General features: G+C 40.5%; 1 protein-coding gene across 2 annotated transcripts in view; it reads left to right on the top strand.

Annotated features, from left to right (window-relative positions):
- Nucleotides 1–18,875, top strand: part of LOC109930641 (transmembrane protein 114) — an 83,502-nt gene that overhangs the window by 18,273 nt on the left and 46,354 nt on the right. Inside the window, exon 3 of one of the 2 annotated variants that reach the window (XM_020530089.2) lies at nucleotides 8,498–8,635. The exons of the other annotated variant lie outside the window; for it this stretch is intronic. Within the exon in view, the coding sequence (XP_020385678.1) occupies nucleotides 8,498–8,635 (138 nt within the window). The remainder of the gene's footprint in view (nucleotides 1–8,497; nucleotides 8,636–18,875) is intronic. 2 annotated transcript variants of the gene reach the window in all.

Genomic DNA, 18,875 nt, shown 5'->3' with positions numbered 1-18,875 from the left:
TATGTATGTATGTCGAACTGGGAGTTTCCCAACTCTGTGCACCTGCCTTGAGAGCAAAAATATAGGCTATATTTGAATGGGAGTGACATCTAACTAAATGATAGAAACTTGACTGACACAGAACAGCAACGCACATGACTAGAATGAGGAATAATGTGCCTTGGTGAAGCTGAAAACCTTTACGAGTTTGGGAAATTCATTTCATAACTAAATGTTAAAATGAATAACATTAATTGACAGAATTTAAATTCATCTAATAACTAAAATGTAGTAAACCAGTTGCTTTCAGAATGTAACATTCTTATTTATATATATTTGAAAGGACGTTGACAGAGGAATGATCGAAATTCACACTATTTCTTTGTGTCTAATTAATTAAAATCTCCTCTGTTATTCTAATGCTAAATAATGTTGTGATTTACTTCATCTTTCAGCCAAATGTTGAATCTCAGTGCAACCTGTGACTGTACCATATCGAATAATACTTCATAAATAGTTACAGATGGCTGTAAAGAACAGAGCATCAATATTACTGCACTTCGAATAATGTGAGAGACGTTGAAAGGGCAGAAGGGGGAATAAAGATAACTTCAAAAACAGGCATTTATCAGAAGTTTGAAATGTCAAAATCAACTTTCTTTCCTGGATTTCCAATTGCAAGAATTGACAAGTGACATATGTACCTTTGTTGCCCTCTGAATTTTAAGATCATGGTTTGTACCACTGCCATTAATACTGCAAGCCTGTTCTGACAAAGTTCTGACAACATTTAAATCATTCTAAAACAGCGACTTGAGGGAACAAAGTAAGTGTTACAGCTGGACAATGAGAACAACGACATAACCTAACGTGATTTTTCTTCGTAAGGCAACATGTTTCAAAAAACGCCATGAAGGCTGGTATCCCATCACCAAGTAACCCTTTATTTACATGTGCATGGTATGTGACGCTGGTCCAGCTAGCACAGACCTGGCTCCTAGGGTGAGCAGAACACCTGACACTCTTGTTTATAATCTGTCAGCCAGGGCTCCCTGATTGGACAAGGTTAACAGGCCCAACTCATACTCTATGTGCTGACCTTGTTCCAATCACCACAACGTTAATGGAGCTGTAAGGAAGGTTTTTGAAGGAATTAATGTAATATGAGATTCCAATTAATAAACTTGAATAGTAAATCTGTGGTAACAGATAATTAAAGGACAGAAGACTGTACTTTCAAATTTAAGAAATCAGCTGGCTCAGAATCAGATGGTGAAAAATGTTTCAGAGATAGTGAAAAATGTGGTCTTTTTACAAACTGTATTTCAAACCACCTTGACCCAGTCTTTAATAGCTGTGGATAAATGGTGTATAACTTCTCACAATTCTAACTCACTTTGATAAACTATGAGAACTGGGGTTTTAATGAACACTTCAATGAAAATAAAATTGGCAGAGCTAAATGAGGGCAATGACACTCCATATCTGACACATGCTACGCCTGATCTGGAATTATCTGATGAATCCAAATGTGAATGGCTGTTTAACTTTCCGTCGTTAACATTCAAACTCTTGCTTAACATGAAACAGTCTCATTTGGTAGTCATAGAGTCCTACAGCACAGAGACAGGCCCTTTGGCCCCAACTGGTCCATGCTGACCAAAATGTCCATCCACGCTAACCCCATTTCTCTGCACTTGGCCCATATCCTTTTAAATCTTTCCTATCCATGTATTTGTCCAAATGCCTTTTAAATGTTAATGTACCCACTTCAACAATATCCGCTGCCAGCTCATTCCATATGCCTACCATCCTCTGTATAAAAAAGTTGCCCTGCATGTTCCCATGTATTCTTTCCCCTCTTACCTTAAACTGATGCCTTCTAGTCCTCCATTCCCCAACCCTGGGAAAAAGATTGAGAGCATTCACCCTATCCATGCCTCTCATGATCTTCTACACTTCTACAAGATCCCCCCTTCAGTCTTCTACACTCTAAAGAAAAAAGTCCAACCTCTCCCTATAAGTCAGTCCCCTAGGCCCTGGCAACATCCTTGCAAATTTCTTCTGCACTCTTTCCAGTTTAATAACATTCTTCCTATGGCAAGGTGACCAAAACTGAATACAGTATTCCAAGAGCAGCCTCACCAACATCTTGTACAACTGCAACATAACTTCCCTACTTCTATACTCAATGCCCTGACTAATGAAGGCCAGTGTGCCAAAAGCAGCCCTCACTGCCCTGTCTACCTGTGACTCCACTTTCAGAGAACCGTGCACCTGAACTCCAAGGTCCACTATTTCACTACACTCCTTGAGGCCCGACCATTCACCATGAAACTCCTACCTTGATTTGACTTTCCAAAATGCAACACCTCATACTTCTCTATATTAAACTCCATTTGCCATTTCTCAGCCCACTTTCCCAGCTGATCAAGATCCTGCTGCAATTTCTGATAACCTTCCTCACTGTCCACAATACTGCCTATTTTGGTGTCATCTGCAAACTTACTAATCATGCAGTGTACATTCTCATCCAAATCATTGATATAGATAACAAACAGCAATTGGCCCAGCACTGACCCCTGAGGTACACCACGAGTTGCAGGTCTCCAGTCCAACAAGCATCCTTCCACTATTACTCTCTGCTTCCTACCATCAAGCCAATTCTGTATCCAATTTTCCAACTCTCCCTGGATTCCATGCAATCTAACTGTCCAGAGCAGCCTACCATGTGGAACCTTATCAAAGGCCTCAGTGAAATCCACGTAGACTATATCTACCACCCTGCCCTCATCAACCTTCCTGGTCACTTCATCAAAGAACTCTAACAAATTTGTGAGGCATGATCTTCCACACACAAAGGCATGCTGACTACTCTTAATCAAACCCTGTCTTTCTAAATGCATGCATATCTTATCCCTCGGAATCTTCTCAAGTAACTTACCTACCACAGATGTTAAGCTTACTGGTCTATAATTCCCAGGTTTTTCTTTGCAGCCCTTCTTTAAATAAGGGCACAACATTTGCTACCCTCCAATCTTCCAGGACCTTACCCATGGCTAACGATGCAAATATATCAGTTAGGGCTGCTGCAATTTCTTCTCTAACCTCTTGTAGGGTTCTTGGATATATTGCTTCAGGACCAGGAGATTTATCCACCTTCATACATTTTAATACTTCCAACACCACCTCTGCTGTGATATGGACTGTCCCCAAGGTATCACCACTAACTTCTTCAAGTTCCCAAGTCTTCCTGTCTCTCTCCACAGTAAACACAGAGGAGAAATATTCATCCTGTGGTTTCACACGTATGTGTCCACTTTGGTCTTTGACTGGTCCTATTCTCTGTCTAGTTATTCTTTTTCCTTTAATATACTTAAATAATCTCTTTTGGATTCACCTTAATCTTCTCAGCCAAAGCTATCTCATGCCCCCTTTTCGCCTTCCTGATTTCCTTCTTCAGTAAACTCCTGTATCCCCTCTATACCTCCAGGGATTCCCTTGATCCCAGCTACCTGTTCCTGAGCCATGCATCCTTCTGTTTTCTGGTCAAAGCCTTAGTATCTCTTGTCAACAACAGTTCTCTACTCCTGCCAATCTTGCCCTTTGCCCTCATGTGAACATATAAACCTTGACATCTAGCTGTCACACTTTTTTAAAGGCCTCCCGCTTGCCGGAGGTCCCTTTGCCTGCAAACAAACTACTCCAATCAACCCCTGAAAATTCCTGTCTAATTCCATCAAAACTCACCTTGCCCCAGTTTAGAACTTAAACCTGTGGATCAGTTTTGTCCTTCTCCATAACTATTTTAAAATTATTAGAACTATGGTCACTGGTTCCAAAGTGCTCCCCCACTATCACCTCAGTCACCTGTCCTGTCCTATTTCCCAAGAGTAGGTTAAGTTTTGCCCCTTGCTGAGTTGGACCCTCTATTTACTGGTTGAGGAAACTTTCCTGAACACATTTAACAAATTCCACCCCATCTAAGCCCTTAACACTATGGAGGTCCCAGTCTATGGTCGGAAAATTAAAATCCCCCACTGTGACAAGCCCGTTGCTCCTTCAAGTCTCCCTAATCTTCCTGCATATTTGTTCCTCTAATTCCTGTTGACTATTTAGGGGCCGATAGTACAACTCCAATAAAGTCACCATCCCCTTCTTATTTCTTAACTCCACCCACAAAGCCTCACTGGATGATCCCTCAGTTATTTCATCTCTGACTACTGCTGTGATACTCCCCTCAATCAAAAATGCAACTACCCCTTCCCCTCTTTCCTCCACCTCTGTCCCACCTAAAGCACCTGTACCCTGGCACATTAAGCTGCCAGTCCTGTCCCTCCCTTAGCCATATTTCTGTAATGGCTATAGTATCCCAGCCCCACGTACCTATCCACGCCCTGAATTCATCAGCCTTACCTGTCAGCCCTCTTGCATTGAAATAGATGCAAGTACTTTACACTTGTCCATATTAGATGTCATCTGACATTATTCTTTAGATTTGTATGTTTTAACTCAGTTCATTGAGTGATTTCCAATCCTACAGCCCTTTCCAATTTAGTATCATTTGCAAACCTGACTATCTGCTCTGAATTTCTAAATTTAGATCATTCATTTGCAATTTAGAAGGAATCACTTTTCCAGCACTGAGTCCTGAGATACCTCACTCTTCTAATGAATATTCATTATTTCCTACTCTTCAGCCACCTGGATCTGTTTTTATTCCATATATGACTGATGTAGACTTTGGTGTTTGTTAGCTTCTTTGGCTGGACAGCTGGTTTACAATGTAAAGTGACACCAGCACAAGCTAAGATTACCATGAAGGATTCTCCTCACCCTCTCACCTCACTTGAGTCATGGTGACTCCGGTTAAAGCAACTTCAGTTGTCTCTTGCTCTAATGAGAGAACAGCCCTATTGTCTGGCAGTACTTTGGTAACGTTACCTTTTATGTCGGTAGAAAGAACTGAAGGCAGAACATCAGGTGGTCTAACCAATGTTTTATGACCCCTTTTAATCTATCCTCCAAATAGAAAGGAGCTTTCTGGTTAATTTTTGTACCTGTCCATGATATTTTAGTGTCTAAAAACCTGGACTCCTTAGTCTCTTTGGATCTCTACTGCTTCTAGTTTTTCAAAGTTTCGAAAGTATGCTTATTTATAAAGTGCATGGTAAAATACCGCAAAGATATGTAAACAATATTGAACCTCCTGGAATTAAAGGACTGGAGTACTGTGTTATGAGCTCTGGACTTTACAAGAAGGTTATGGTTTAAAAAATAACCTCCTTTCACTTAAATGTACATAAAGAAAAGCTACTGGTACCTAGTCAGACAGTAAAATAAGTTTGGCATCTGGGTCAGGATCATAATACCAAGAGAAAAAGCTAAATCAGGAACCTGTTGAAATTAAATGGCAGTTTTCACACTTTATGATCAACTTGAAAGAGATTCAGGGGATTTGAGCCTTGCTGTCATGATCAGTGTTTGTTGCCCATCTCAAATTGCCCCTGAGAAGCTTCTGATGGTCTAAGTGATGGCTTTAGGATGTGAGAGCTCTGGATTAAACTAACTGTCCACAGACTTCAAAGTGCTTTTGACACCTTGGAGAGAGTTTAATAGTAAAGGGCATTTAGATTTGGACTTGAAAAGTTGTTGTAATTGGTGAAAATGGGGTGTTAGAAGTTCGTGTTGGGAAACTATTTTGACCAATTTGAAGATATTGAAACTCAAGGTTAGGATGAATGATGTCATGTGGGCCATAGGTGGAGCCTCAAATTAAATGTAAAATAATCCATAGCAGCAAGATGCTGTGGAGAAGGTCTTAACAGGCAGTGGAGAAGCAACGGAAAGTGCAAGAGGGGAAATACAGAGACAATGCCTTTGTAACAGTGTACAGGCAAAGGTTCCACTCCCTGGAGCTTGCGAAGTAGCAGTAGTTTCAAAGGTTGAAATTTTCATCAAGGATAAGCAAGCTGATTAACTTGTTAAACTCTTAAATTGCAGCATGATTAATCTTCTCATGGCCAGCAAGTCCTCAACTGGGACTTGAAGCTGGACCTTCCAGTTCAGAAACAGGATTTCTATCCACTAAACCACTGACCCATTTTGAAATTTGGTATTTCAACATGTCAGAATATATTCTCTGAGGAAGGGTCACCGGACCCGAAACGTTAACTCTGTTTTTTTCATCACAGATGCTGCCAGATCTACTGGGCTTTTCCAACAACTTTGTTTTTGTTCCTGATTTACAGCATCCGCAGTTCTTTCAGTTTTTATTATAGAATATATTCTGAGTTTGGTACCCATTAACACACCTCCCCAAAACCCCACCCAGAACCCAGCTACACATTATTAAACATTATGTTTTTAAATCATTATCAATGCAGGAAGAGAACTGTAGCACTTGCCTAAAGGATATTTGCAACTGGAGCAAGGGATAAGGATCAAAAGTGTGCAAATGTAGTTTATTTCAGCCATGATCTAACAAAACTGATTACTAACAAAAAAATCTCCTTTCTCTGCCAAGTGTAACAATTTATAAGTTAAAGAGTTCAAAAGAAAGCAGCAAAATAAAAAGACTATTTTTAACTAAGATTGAAACACATTACCAGCACATGTAATTGAACAAGAAACCTTAATGGGCTTCAAAAGTGAACTATGTAGATTTATGTCAAGAATATTAGGAATGCACTGTGGACAGGTGCACTAGGTTGTCTATAGGTCTTATCCTGCTTGAAACCTATTATGTACAACGTTCTTCGGCAGACCAACTCAAATCATGGTGGACAGCAACTTTCCCACTCATAAATGGATCATGAACCAGAGGGCATGGGTTTAAAGTATTTTGCAAAAAAAGCAAATGTGAGATGAGAATTTCTTTTTCACATAGCAAGTAGTTCGTGTCTGGAGAAGCGTCACCAGACTTGAAATGTTAACTCTGCATTCTCTCCACAGATGTTGTCATATCTGCCGAGTTTCTCAAGCAATTTCTGTTTTAGTCTGGAATGCACTGCTTGTAAGTGTGGTGGAGGCAGGTGCAATTGAGTCATTCAAGAGGGCATTATATGATAATTTAAGTAGAAACAATATGCAGGGCTATTGGGAACAGGCAGGAGCTTGGTACTGAGTTATGATGGTGAACAGACCCTGGACTGAATAACTTCATTCTGCACTGCAATAATTCTATGATTCTGTGTTTTGTTTTTGTTCTGACATTGCTTTATCTTTCAGGTTTTTGTTCTTGCCATTGTATTTGACATTTTTTCATCATCCATTCCTTTTTCCTCAATCTTTTAAACCATTGCTTAATCTAGCCTTCCCAATTATGGTAACAATTTTCCTTCTTTTTGCTTTCTCCTTGCTTCAAGTCTTGCTGGTTCAGTTTTTGTGTGCATTCTGTGACCAGAGTAGTTTCTCATTTTTCTGCATGTTCCAGCATGTCATTGAAGTGGCAAACACATTACCAAGGGACAAGACAAAAAAGCACTGGAGGGCAGTGATGATTTCATTCTGGCCTGGGAAATCACAAATACAGGTGACATAGGGAGCAATGAAACGTACTTGTAGGTTGGCTTCAGAAACTTCAACCTGCATAGCTTAACAATCAAAAGTCTAGGAATCCAAATTCAAGAGCAGCTTTCAGAAGAAATTGAATAACTATTTGAAGGAGAAAGAAATTGCTGTGCTGTCGGCAAAGAGTAGAGTGTTGGACTAACTGCTCTTCAGAAGAGCAGCATAGATGCAGTGGTCCAAATAGTAGACTTCAACATTTATGATTCTATTTCAGTCATGGCCATTATTTTTGACAGATCATTCGGAGCTTATTTTAATCATACTTTTCCAGTGGAAACTAGCAAAGCAGGCAATAAAAATGAGGCAAGTGAATTTCTTCATATTCCGAATTTGGGATCCCCTATCTGCATCCCAGGGGCTCAGCATATGAACTGCAAGAATTCTATTCCAATTATGTCTGTTTGTTAAATTCTGCTGAAGGGTGCTGCAGACTGATTTTCACTCAATCTACATGTCAGTGAGGTACGTTACCAGGAACGTCCGAGCATCAGTCGGGATTTTGCCCTTTCTAGCCTTAAAAGCATTCAATCCACGACATGCCTGTTGTGAACTGGTCAGAATTGTGTTGAGGCCATGTGAAAACTCCAAACCTGTACCATAATAAAATAATTGATTCCATACCGAACCATTTTACTTGTAGTGCTTGTCACTGCCAATCAAGTTGCTATTGCCATAAATTTGGTAATTTCAGGTTTTTGTGGTGTCATTATCATTTGCCATTGCATAGAAATTAAATGGTAAATCTTTCTTCCTTACTGCGACTGACAAAATAACTATGTAATAAGTTCCAATATACCTTGCTGTAGAAACAGGGACAGGTTTAAGGGCTATTGATTCTGATCTGATCCACAAAAACTTGGATATTTCCAGTTTTGCAGAAATGATATTTACCTTACCTTACTATTTTTCAGTTGGATGAAAATTTTTTTTTTTTTTATTGTTACAGATATGCATGGAACATTTGTAGTTCTACTTCCACTCAGTCTAATCTTGATGATTTTTGGAGGAATGACTGGATTTATTAGCATTTTAGCACGGGCCTATGCATTACTGCTGTTGACTGGAACTCTTTTCCTATTTGGAGGTAAGACTAACTTAAAAATTGTGTTTTCTTTTCCTTTTCTTTGTTTGTTTCATTCGCTTTTGCCTGTTCCCCTCCACCACCTTTTCTATTATTGTCCCTGAAATATCCTCTAATAGGCTTTGCATAGAGTGACTCCTCACCTTCTGTGACTGCAAACTCCATGTCGGCTCTCTTTGTCCTCTCTAAATCTCTCCTATTCATTTGTAGTGGCTCTATTACAGCATCTCATTCTTCAGTGGACTCACAATTGCTGTAGCCTCAATCACTGACAAAGATAATTCTGAGCACTTCTTAGTATCCCTCATTACCCACAACTCTTTAGCTTTTCCAATCTTCAGTGTGCTTTTCCTGGAGAAAACTTTCCTTCAAATCTCTTAAAACCACACTTTGCAATTCTTGACTGCTTAATATTTGTTACTGTATTAACCATCGTTCACTTGTAACTGTTAATTTGCTCAGCTACTACTCCGTTCGAAGTTTGACACTGCCTTCACTGTGTCTTTGATTATTCCCCATGTCATTATCCTGAAGAGGGCACAGGTTTAATTGCTAAAAGAAGGAAAGCAGACATCTAGAAAAACCTTTTCATGCATTGAGTGGTTGCACTGCCTGAAAGTGGTAGAGGCAGGTTGAATCGAGGTACTTAGGAGGGAATTGAGTTATTATTGAGTTTGGCAACAGGGAAGGAACAGGAAAGACAAGGAATTTCCTGTCAACAATCAGGATTGGGTAAGAATTCAGCAATTAGAAAAGAGAGAGAGATTGACAATTATGATGTAAGTGAGGGGAAGGGGTGCTGGGGCAAGGGGAAGGGTAAAAATTAAGTCTGTCAGAGGCTGTAAGCTTACTTGACAAGCCCGGCATTTCCGCTCCCTCTGATTCTTGAAAGAGTACTGAAAGTGTTAGCCGGGGGAAAAGGCAATTCTCACCCCTAACTCAGTGCTGAGCTTCCAAACACAGGGAAACATTTTAAAATCAGGATTCTAACCATGTGTTGTAGCCTAATTTAAACATGTTATTCAGCAGCCCACCTCTTTGCTCTGATCTACACTACCTAAATAAATGGCAGGGGACCAAGTGAGACCATTTCCAATACGGTTCTGGGGGGTTGGTGGGGTTGGTGGGGATGGGGTGGTGTTTAATATCAAAGTCATTACATTTCAACTTTGACAAAACACAGTGGTCTGATCTTTTGCAGCTGTTGATTTTATAGAAAAGCAGTGAAAATGCCATAAAAATGGCACAAGTATTGTTCATGTCTGTTTTGGGGGTTCCTGTGGAGATTAAGTGGGGAACACACCATGATAATTCACCTCCATCATTTGTAAAGGAAGACAAAAAAGGATAGACTGGGCAGCAGAATTAATCCTTCTGGTATAAGTTTTATGATAAATTCTGCACATTATTGCCAAAACACGTTTTCAGAATATTCTGAGCAATGTCTGTCCTTGGAGCAACTGCACAAAATTTCATTTAAAATGTACAACTTCATTTTTATGAATACAATGGTGTAAGAAGTTGCTCCAGTCTGATGAGAACCAGCTTTAATAATTGAACTGAGAAACTATATTTTGCAGATGACATGGTACCAGCAGGATAGGAATCTCCATAAACTGAAAGGATAACAGAACTGAGAGATTATACCTGTTAGGAACTATTGAATAGGTAGAGGTATGTTTCGAGAAAGTAGAAGACTGAGGCATTACCTGATAGATGTCTTTAAAATAGTAAGAGTCTGATGGTGCAGATGATATTCCCACTTGTGGGGAGCGCAGAACTAAGGACCACAAATATGAAATACCTGTTTATAAATCTAGTCAGGCGCTCAGAAGGAAATTGGTTAAAATATGGAACTTGCTACCACGGGACTACTTGTGATGATGGCACGGATTTAATGTAAATCGGTTTTAAAAAAAGCAGTAGCAACATTAAACATTTTCATGCAGCAAGTGTTTAGAAACAGGAATGCAGTGCCTGACAGTTAGGTCTGTGTCATTGTCAGCTTCATATAACAAATTGAGAGAGTATGAAGAAGTAGTCTGGGATATAAGGAACATTTATCGGCGGAGGATCTTTCAGAGAGAACAGCAAAATCTCCATGAGGTCTCAATTTGCATATGAAAATTTTGAACTGGAGGTGTTGGGAAACTAAGAATCAATGTAGTTCAGTAAGTTTAGGAATTTTATGTGCTCAATACATTAATAAATTGAATCAAAAAATGTTAGTATGCAGGTACAGCAAGCCAGCCAGTTAACCCAGAATGCTATAGACTTCCTCATCTTGGTCTAGACTAAGGCTGGTTTGAGTGCTGTAATTGCAGCTCTAGATCCAGAGCTGTTCAAAGTTGCCCTTCAAATTCATATGGAGACTTCTCAAATGAGGTCTGCAGTCTTACACCAGCCAGCCCATAGCTACTAAGGAAACTGTTCATGTGAATATTATGAAAGGCAAAGGTGCACAGAAGACACACGCAAATGGATTGCACAAGGAATGCTGATTTTCTATGTATTATTTAATGATTGAAGTAACTGTGGTGGGGCAAATACAACTGGGCTAGAGAAAAGCTGTAGAATGAAGGTATAGGTGACTGCTGCCAGAATAATGGACATTAATACATGGCACCAGAGGCAGTATGTTGTCTGTGAGCAGTTTCCGAAGGATCTCAGTCAATACTGATAAAGGAACAGGAGAAGGAGGGCCACCACTGCTGTGCCAACTAGACCATAAGCTACAATTGTGGCCATAAAGCATAGCAGCTGCCAGCATGCCAGTCAGGGATATGAATGTGGGTTAGTGGTGACAGTAGTATATGGGATTAATGGCAATATTGCTTGTAGCTAGACTGCATCACAAGTGATGTTGGATGATGTCATAACACATGGGACTGGGAGCTGATGGAAGAAAGTTCGAGTTAAGTCCTGTTAAATCAGACCTCTTTGTATAGTGTAAATCATTCATGAATGTTGCTAATTTACACAAATACAGTATCAGTTCCTGTGTGTGTAAGACTCTGAGACTGCTTAGGATATTAACACAGTGATAGGGATCTCTAGTATACACACTCTGGTGGAAAGAAGGTCATGCCAACTATTTTTCGTTTTTCTATTCTGTCAACTTTCAAGAAGAATATTAACGAATATGCATAATTTAACTCAAATTAGAGATTAACTTGTTAATGATTTATTATTGAGTCTTTGAAATACTTTACATTGTGTATTCAGTTTTAACAATTAAATATATTAAACTGCCATTCAAAGCCAAATTTTACAAATTGAATGAAAACTTAAATTAAGTTATTTAATTTTTTATTTGCGTTCTGGTGTGGAAAAAACTGACCGAAATAAACGTGGGATGCAATGTTCATTTGTGTAGTGCCCATATTTGTGGGACTGCATGTCATTTTGGGTCTAAAATTGTACAGTTCCAGTGTTAGCTGTACTGGATGGCAGCTTGGGCATTAATGTGTGTGTGGGGTGTGCGTACTGGAAGTATGCAGAGCAGGCAGATGTTGCCATCAGTTCTACGTGACTTGATATCAGTGTTCTGATTTTTGACCTGAACACTGATGCTCTTAACCTTTCAAAACTGAACATGCATTCAGCAGCTGCAAGGACACCAACAATTGTGATTTAGAGTTCATGACTGACTTTCAGGTCAGTAGCTAATTGATTTCTACCAGCTGTAGCTGAGCTTATAAAAATGTACAGTGACTTTTACTGCCTATTAACGTTACTGACGTTTGCATGGAATATTGTGGCACATGCTAAAGATCTTGGTTCTGACTTCGAGTCCTGCTCAGATCACTTATTCCCAGACGTGGGTGCAGTTTGAAATCCTGTAGCATGACAGGCAGAATGAGCAGAGACAAAGCACAGCAGGACAAGCTGCTCAAAGGGGAAAGAGCAGGAAGGAGAAAGTCTCTCAGCAGGAGGCTACATCAACTCAATGTCCAGAGGGAGTAAACCTCCTCCCTCAACTTCAGCAGAAACTGTGCTTCAAAGTCATTGCTACACCCAGAAAGTGCACGTGGTCGTCTGCTGAATGTTGCATGCAGAACTGCAGCCTCATAAAGAGGTTAAGTGGCTTTAATGATGACTAGTATGTCCTGTTCCTTTAAGGTTGAGCTAATGAGCGAAGGACCAGGCTGAACCCTCATAATTGCCTGTCACATGGGGTCCAGAATAGAAAGAGGCTGCATACATTATGACCTGGAAGAGCAAGTTTTAGCCTGAGCTTTTAAATAAACCCATGTGAGATTTCAAATGAACTGAATCCACGTTACTTCATTTTTCTGAAGAAGGGTCTAGGCCCGAAACGTCAGCCTTCCAGCTCCTCTGATGCTGCCTGGCCTGCTGTGTTCATCCAGCTCTACACCTTGTTATCTCAAATTCTCCAGCATCTGCAGTTCCTACTATCACTTACTTAATTTCTGTTGCTTGCCAATAACACAAGAAATATGACAACTGAAACCATGAACATATCTGTGTAAACTCTTTCCAGGCTGGAGCAGGTGACATTTCTCCCCATTCACCAGGCACTGTTGCATAGTATTGGACAGCATATTTTTGGAGGTAATGTACTCCTTGGCATGAATGCAGTATAGACTTAGTGGAGTGATACCTGGACTTTCAGCGTTCCATTACAAGGAGAGATGACCAATTTAAGGTTTCATTCTCTTGAATTCAGAAGTTCAAATCTGATTTGATTCAGGTTTTCCAAGATATTAAGAGGAACAGATAGTTTCTGTCTATTTACCCTATATCTACAAGTTGCAGAAACTAAGACCAGGACTATGGTTTAATAATTAGAGCTGATCTTTAAGGAATGAAACATGGAAACACTTCCAGATCAATTATTAATTTTGAAACTGAGGTTTGTAGATTTTTATTACATAAAAGTGTATGGAGTTAGGTGAAGATCAGCCTTGATTGTACTGAATGGCAGAACTGGCTTCACAAATGCCAGAAATTGGTAATCTCTCCTTGTAATTTCATGCTGCAAGTCCAGGTATCACTCCAATATGGAATGGAAGCTTATTGACATTGTTTTAATGAAGGCTGAATGTAGTTTTAATGATGGTTTTAATGTGCTCAATCAAGTTGTGGAGGTAGATGAAGAGTTACAGGTGGTTACAAATAAGTAGGTTGAGTACTTATTCTAATTCCAATTATTTCCAGTCTGCAGCATTTTATAGGCAGCTGAGACAGTCACCAAACGTAGGAGAGAGTTTCATAAAGTTATGTAAATTAAGGATCTATTGATCCTAATATAGTCAAAGACCGTCAAAGTGAGATAAGCCGTGTATCATTGGAGAATGCTCTCGATGCCTTTAGGCAGCGGTGGTGACCGCAGGGGATAGAGTGCTTTATTTCCCTCCCCAACTCCATTTTGATTCAGTTCTTGCCCCTCACCCTACGCTCCCCACTCCACTTCACTTCACTTCACTTTTGATGGTTTGCTTTGCCCTTAACAGGCTTTGCATTTAAAAAATGCACTAGGTGGCTCAGTGGTTAGCACTGCTGCATCACAAGCAGGGACCTGGGTTCGATTCCAGCCTTGGGCAACTGTCTGTGTGGAGTTTGCACATTCACCCAGCGCCTTTGTGGGTTTCATCCAGGTGCTCCGGTTTCCTTCCGCAGTCTAGAGATGTGCAGGCTAGGTGGATTGGACATGCTAAACTGCCTATAGTGTTCAGGGATGTGCAGGCTAGGTGAATTAGTTGTGGGAAATGCAGGGTTGCAGAGCTAGGGTAGGGAGTGGGTCTGGGTGGGATGCTCTTCAGAGGGTTGGTGTGGACTCGATGGGCCAATTAGCCTGCTTCCATATTGTAGGGATTCCGTGATTCCATGATTTAAATGGCTACACAGGTGACTACTGGTGGTGGTCAGTAATTTACAAAAAATTACACTTAAAGAGGGAGAAGGATCTGTGCACAGCAGTAGATCACTACCTTTGAGTGAGGAAGCATGGGATCAAGTCCCACCTGCTGCACAAGTGTTTAATAACACCTCTGAGCATGTTGTTTAATAATACCACTAAAGGAGATAAATCTATATAAACATATAAGTAGGATAGGATTCCATAAAGCAGTATATTTGATTAAATTCTTGGCTTTGTAAATATCATTCATCAGTTTTATAATAAGAAACCAGATAATCAATTTTGATGAAAGAATTACTAACAGGTTTATACTTCTCAGGAGAAGCTGTGAGCAGATTTTTAATTGTATGGAGACTGGAAATGTAATTATATTGAGCTTTTAAAGTACAATGTGTTCTTTACACATAGCAATGTCCAAAACATGTAATAGTGCATAGAGAATCTGAGTTGAGAGGCTGTTGTGGATTGTCAATGAGGGAAAACAAAGTAGGTCATTAACTGGTTGAGAACAGTAAAGGCCCTTCAGGTTGTTAAAAAGAAAAGTACTGAGGATGCTAGAAATGTGAAATAAAAACAATGTGCTGAGAAACTCAGCGGCTCTGGCAGCATCTGTGGACAAAAAAAAGAGTTAATGCGTCCAACCTAATCAGACTTTTTTTCAGAACTGCCTTGCATGTTATTTAAAGCATCCCTTTGTGAGGCCAGGAGGTAAACCAATGCTCTTGCTTAATCTAAAGTTGTACCTCCCTTGACTTGGAATTTCTTCAGCTTCTCTCCTACAAGAATCCGCTCATGCTTATTGGCTACTGCTTTGAGCCCCCTTTACACACATTGCCAATAGGGAAGTGGTGTTTAAATGAGGCCAGGCAGTTAAAGATGGAAATGGTCAGCTATTGATTTAGGATATGTACCAAACATCTAAACATCTGTACTTGATAATATTTTGTGGATCACAGCTGCATATCGTTGTCCCATGAGATCTCCATGAAATAGCCTGCATGTACACAACACCCATAGAGAAGTTTACATATTGGAAACTGCATGCAGTTGGAGCAATGCATGGTACTGGAACAGTGCACTGATTTTTTTTTTTGAGAACAGAACTTTAAAAATCTATAAGTATACATTTCCAGTTTTTACACAATCAAATCTTTACTTACGGTTTCTTATTTTTGAGAGAGTCGCTGAGCTTGTCCAGCCAGGAGGAAGGCTGACAGCTGCAATAACTGCAAAGAACAAAGAACAAGGTTTCTGAAGAAGGGTCCTGACCCAAAATGTCAACTTTCCTGCTTCTCTGATGCTGCCTGACCTGCTGTGTTCCTCCAGCTCCACACTGTATCATCGAAGAATGGTGCAACATAGTAACAAGCCCTTCAGCCCACCAAGCCTGCATCAACATGCGATGCTTTTCTAAACAAAAAAATCTTTTGCATATACACCGTCTGTATCCCTCTATTCCCTGCCAACATCCCCAGCATCGAGTCACTGACCACCCTTGATTGGGTACAAGGGCTGGGCACATCGTCCGCACGACTGATACAAGACTCCCCAGGCAGGTGCTTTACTCCCAGCTTCAACATGGCAGGGAAGCCCCAGGTGAACAGAGGGAGGTGCTTCAGTGATACCCCCAAGGCCTCACTGGCAAAGTGTGGTGTTCCCAAAGACACCTCGGAATCACTGGCCCAAGACTGTCCAAAGTGGAAGAGAAGCATCCGGGAAGGCGTTGAACACCTCAAGACTTGGTGTTGGGGAAAAAGCTTAAAGCAGGCGAAAACAGCGAAAGGAATGCGCTGTCACACCAAAACCCCACCCACCCTTTCCCGTGACTCCCGCCTGCCCCAAGCATTGGTCTGTGCAGCCATTTAACGACTCCCCCTGAGAGAAGAAGAGAGTCCTCTTCTGCTAGTGACTGCCACTGAATAAATGAATTCCCTGCCTAATCAATACTCGTCAAGCTGCCTCTTCATCTCTGCTGTTATATGTGCTTCTACTGCCTCCGCTGGCAGTGCATTCCAGGCATACCACCCACTGCGTAAACAACTTGCCTCTCACATCTCCTTTAAACTTTTCCCCTTTTACCGAAACCTACGGCCCCTCGTAATTGACATTTCTACTCTGGTGCAAAAAACTTCAACCATCCATGCCTCGCATAATTTTGTAAACCTCTATCAGGTTGCCTTAATGTTCAAGTGAAAACAAACCGAGTTTGCCCAATCTCTTCTCATAGTTAATACCCTCTAAGCCAGGCAACATTCTGGTGAACCTTTTCTGCCCTGTCTCCAAAGCCTGCAGAAGCTTCTGGTAGTGTGACAACCACAAATGTACGCAATAAGCTGCAAGAGATCAGTTTGGCTGTTGTCAACTGTGACGTGCTGAGCACTTCTTACCAGGTGCATTGTGAAGCGATTAAAATCAATGCAAACGCATGAATAGCACCACAGGATATGCATCCATGAAAACAATGTTTGATTAAATGCTTGGCTTGTAAATAGAATTGATCAGTATTTCACCAAGAAACTTAACAAGTAATTTTGACAGAATAATTCCAACAAGTTTGCAACACTCTTTATTGACAATCAATGAATGTGTTTTGAATCTGTGGTCCAGTCATGGAGTGAGGAATTTTTTTTTTTGTAACTTTTAAAACTCCTTTTGCTGAGCTAGTGTTATATTTCAATAATTACTTCTGTTCTGCTTTCTTTTTAACACTTTCTTTACGAAATGATTCATTTCCTTTTATGAAGTGAAATTTGTTTCATCCTGGATTCACTGGATTCTGATGAAGGTCAATGACCTGAAATATATTTTAAAATTCATTTTGTGGAATGTGAGTGTCTCTAGCTGGCCAGCATTTCTTGCCCACCCCTAGTTGCCCTTGAGAATGTGGTGGTGAGCTGCCTTCTTGAACCGTTGCAGTCCACCTGCTGTGGGTTGACCCACAATGCCATTAGGGAGGGAATTCCGGATTTTCACCCAGTGTCATTGAAGGAATGGTGATATATTTCCAAGTCAGGATGGTGAGTGGCTTGGAGGGGAAAATGAAGGTGGTTGTGTTCCCATGTATTTGCTGCCCTTGTCCTTCTAAATGGAAGTGGCTACGGATTTGGAAGGTACTGTCTGAGGATCTTTGGTAAATTTCTGCAGTGCATCTTGTAGATGGTACACACTGCTGGCCAGTGACGCCCACATCCCACAAAATGAATTTTAAAAACAAAAGTCAATGAGCTTCATCACAAATAAATAAATAAAACAAAATTGGAAGGATCTTCTATGATAGCTATTGACATTAGTCTCTTACTTCACTCGAATTCCATTCACATTTTATGAAATGAGCCATTTTTTTTTGTATTATAATCACCAATTTAAACGATTTATTTAGATATTAGGGTACTTTTTGTCGATCTTAATTTCTGGTGACTGATGCCAAGAATACTTTTGTTTGATCCTTGAATGTCACTAGTAAAGCCGACATTTATTGCCCAACCTTAAAGTGGTGGTGAGACACTGAGAACAACAGCACTCCATGTTATGTTGGTAGACTGTCACATTAGGAAGGGATTTCAGGATTTTGATCCAGTGACAGTGAAGGAATAACTGTGCAGTCTATCACATCGCCTCTGCCTGCTTCAGTTGTGGAGAGCACACGGTGTTAGAAATATGTGGTACACTGTGCCTGGCAAGTACTTCAAGGCCCACCAGATTGATCCAATCATTGGAACCCCATCTTCAGTAGGCTTATGCTCAGCTCTGTGATCTCCCTGGTCAAAGAATGGGCTGCATTGTATCCAAAGTCTGCCTCAATCAAGGGATTTCATAATGGAATCATCAGCCATGATTGCAGAGAGTAGCCTTGGTTTCCTATTAACCATCCTTGTAAGGCATCTGGCCCTTGAAAAGAAGCAGAAAGCTAAGAGTTCTCAAGGATACAGCCATCGAGGCAGCGCTCAAGATACCTTGGACTTCCAAGATGTGGCTCTGGTGATCACAGATGATCTGAACAATGATGGATAGAATTTTCTATACATGAAAACAGTCGTGTTACATGGTGCACTCAATGTGATGTGTGTACAGTTTGAAGCACCCTGTGCCTGGGTACCACTAATATCATTAGTTATCATAGAAGATCCTTCAAAATTTTTTTTAGAATTTATGCATTTGTGATGAAGGTTATTGACCTGAAATATTTTTTTAAATTCATTTTGTGGGATGTGGGCATCGCTGGCCAGCAATGTGTACTACCTACAACATGCACTGCAGAAACTCACCATGTTGGCAAAGCCTACTGCCCAGCCTGCAACATTGACTTCTTTATGAGGAAATGAGATAAAGACGGGTAGATAGGTGGTCTTGCAAAATTGT

Source organism: Rhincodon typus, chromosome 21, assembly GCF_021869965.1.
Source record: "Rhincodon typus isolate 14 chromosome 21, sRhiTyp1.1, whole genome shotgun sequence".
Lineage (NCBI taxonomy): Eukaryota > Metazoa > Chordata > Chondrichthyes > Orectolobiformes > Rhincodontidae > Rhincodon > Rhincodon typus.
Note: the sequence above shows the minus strand (reverse complement) of the source record. Positions and strands in the feature narration are given on the sequence as shown.